This window comes from Trachymyrmex septentrionalis, unplaced genomic scaffold, assembly GCF_001594115.1.
Source record: "Trachymyrmex septentrionalis isolate Tsep2-gDNA-1 unplaced genomic scaffold, Tsep1.0 scaffold62, whole genome shotgun sequence".
NCBI lineage: Eukaryota > Metazoa > Arthropoda > Insecta > Hymenoptera > Formicidae > Trachymyrmex > Trachymyrmex septentrionalis.
In genome coordinates this window covers 1101701-1104859 of record NW_017305800.1, presented here as the reverse complement: position 1 = coordinate 1104859, position 3159 = coordinate 1101701, and the positions used below count along the sequence as shown (strand labels likewise).

At 41.9% G+C, this 3159-nt stretch overlaps 1 protein-coding gene across 1 annotated transcript; it reads right to left on the bottom strand.

The window, feature by feature from the left end:
* Positions 1-327: 327 nt before the first annotated feature.
* On the bottom strand, positions 328-2553 carry LOC108752932 (leucine-rich repeat protein soc-2 homolog). Its single transcript, XM_018494170.1, has one exon. The coding sequence runs from the start codon at positions 2476-2478 to the stop codon at positions 631-633; it is 1848 nt and encodes a 615-aa protein (XP_018349672.1). The 5' UTR covers positions 2479-2553; the 3' UTR covers positions 328-630.
* Between the last annotated feature and the right edge of the window lie 606 nt (positions 2554-3159).

Genomic DNA, 3159 nt, shown 5'->3' with positions numbered 1-3159 from the left:
AATGAGCCGGTTTTATATATATATATATATATATATATATACACACACACATACTTTTATACAGTATTTTGATAATTCTATCAACATCGGATTATACGGTTTGATAAATATAAAACGCAAATTAAAAGCGCAAATATAAAATATATAAACAAGATTTATATTTTTTATACTTTAGTACTTTAATAAAATTATCATCTATTATCTAAAATATTTGATATATAAAATATTTCATTAGAATTGTACAAGAGTTACTTTATATATCCTCCTCTTGTTAAAAAAAAGAATTCTTATTCAATTTATGTTACACATTATAATATCTTTCTGCACTCGGAAAGAGATATTTTTCTTACGATACGGAAACAAAGTGAATTGTGTGTTTCGTTTTATATAGTGTAACGTGATAGCATCGTTTACATATTTCCTTAAAATGAGATCATTAAAATGAGAATTTAAATTGACATATGTATGTCATTATTATAAATATATTTCTCTCGTATGTCATAAAACAACTTTCCTCTTTCTCTCTCTCTCTCTCTCTTTCTTTTTCTATTTATCTCTCATTAATTAAGAATCGACATCTATATAACCGTATGCAAAAAAAACACGCGATAAAATAAAATAATAAAACAATTATGTTGGTCGATAAGGACCCTGCATCTTAAGAAATTGAATCACCAGTGATGGCCCACCGGCTACAATTTCCATTGGTATATGCGACAGTGGACAATTTTCAATTGACATAATACCGAGATTCTTGCACAACGCCAGTTCAAATGGCAAATTGTGCAAGGATTTGTTGTCGTTGAGGTAGAGTGACTCTAAGCTCTCCAAGGTGCCAACCTCCTCCGGCAAATAATTTAGTTGATTCTCGCCCACGCTGAGATACGTGAGATTCCTCAGATGACCGATTGTGCGTGGTAACTCGGTAAGCTTATTCGACTGCAAGATCAGCTTTTGCAACTCGGTCATCAAGCCAATCTCGTTCGGCAACACGTCAATATAATTCTCCTCCAGGTCCAGCACCCGCAGCTTTTGGAGATTCACTATAGTGGTCGGAATATGTTTCAGTCCATTGTTAGAGAGAATTAGTATCTCCAGACTTTGCAGGCACTGTATGTCATCTGGGAGCTTTGTCAGCTGATTTGTTCCAAGGTTCAGCTCGACCATTGCCACCCACGAACCGATATCCAGTGGTAAAGTGTTCAGCTTATTTTCCTTCATGTTCAGTTTTGTGAGGTTCTTAGATCGTGAGAAGATGCCGTAGGGTATCTTGTCGATCTCATTGTGCTCTACATTGATGGAATAAGCGTTGACAAATTGGCCTGGACCACCTGCAGGATACGAGGTAAACAAGTTTCTAGACAACGTGATTGTCGTAAGATATGACAGACTAGCCAGCAGTCCGTCTGGTAGATGTGATATTTGATTGCCCTCCACACTGAATTCATCCATCAACTTGCAGTTCGCCAATGATTTAGGAATACTTGTCAGTTTATTGTATCGGATTCCCAGTCTAGTCAACGACACCAGATTGCCGATCGTATCCGGCAAGTCGAGCAGTTCGTTGTGTTGCACATCCAGGGTGGACAATTGCACGCACTTGCCAATTTCTGGAGGTAGATGCTCCAAATGATTATGCGAGACATCAAAGGTAAGAAGATTAACCAAATCGCCTATCCCTGCAGGTAGTTCCTTGATCTTGTTCTCCCGAAAGCTCAGCATGGTGAGATTCGTCAGGTTACATATGTTGTTTTTGACATATTTGACACGGTTGAAGCGCAGGAACAACGTGGTGAGCGACGTGAGCTTGTACACTACGTCTGGAATCACAATGAGCTTGTTGTGTCTGAGATCTAGCACCCGCAGCGACTTGAGATTCTCCAGAGTGTTGGGCAAATTGGTGAGCGAGTTCTCGCTCAGCGCGAGCGTCTCCAAATTCGACAGGTAGCCGATCTCGGGTGGCAGAGTCGTCAGCTTGTTGCCATAGAGGTAGAACTCCCGCAGGTGCTTCAGTTCCTTCACGGAACTAGGTAAAGTCGTGATACAGGCCTTGCTCAGGTCCAACCGCCTCACGCAGTCTTCCCTACATCGGATAAACTCCTTACCCACGTCTAACTCCGCTTGGATCGGCTTAGTCTTCTTACCAGCGGGTTTCAGCTTGTTCGAGTCCGGATGTTTGATCATAACAATCTTCTTGGAGTCGACCAGACTGCTACTGCTGCTACTTCCAAAGGACGACATGGTAGAGAACTTTTTGTCATGCATCAGTTGAAGCTCCACGTCCTCGGATATCTCGTTGCTGGCCGTACAAGCCGATAATCCGCAGCCCTCTAGGTACTCAGGTATATCCTGCTCCTTCATGTCGAGGTTCAAAAGACTGTCGTCCCCGAGACTTGTCGCGCGATTACGATTCGTCTTCGGCAGACACACCGTCGATATGTTACTCACGCTTGTACAGTGTTTGCACGATTTTTTCATAACCTACAATCTTTCTTCCCTTACCGCGCGTCCGCCGCCAAATGACGCGACGCGACGAGGGTACGACGGTGATGTATACACAAGCACGTATGAAATAGCACTACGCAGGTGAAAGAGGTTCGCACGCACGCATATACGTATACGCACGCACGCACGTCAATTCCCCCTCCAATCAAAGATATCTCGAGGTTGACTTGAGGTTGCTTGAGGTGACTCGAGATCCTGAAAATGTGACGTGCCGCTCTTCACTGCGACTCGCACGCGATCAAAGTGATCAGACACGTCTACGTAAATTGTAAAAGATTAATGCTTGACCATAAGACTAGGAAATATCGACATTATCGATGTAGGCAGGTGTAGAATGACCTTTGCGTTTCGTACGGCTCCGTATTCGACGGATTCGACCGAATAATCACCTATACAACGCAAGCGCGAGCATACTAACTAACCGCACAAGTATACGTCACTATACATATTATGCATACAGCATATATGTGTATACATATATACGCGGCTTCTATGAATGTATCAATCATTGGGCGCATCAGCGAATTCAACAGTTAAGTGAATGTTCATTGCGGTGTAGTCTTTTAGATCTAAACGTCTCATTGGATGATGTAGAAGAATATATCAATAACGTTCACTAAATTGTTGAGTTCGTTTAACGTAGCCAATACAGGC

What these genes read in the sequence shown, in the direction of transcription:
- LOC108752932 (XM_018494170.1), bottom strand. Translation starts at nt 2,478, where the DNA reads ATGAAAAAATCGTGCAAACACTGTACAAGCGTGAGTAACATATCGACG.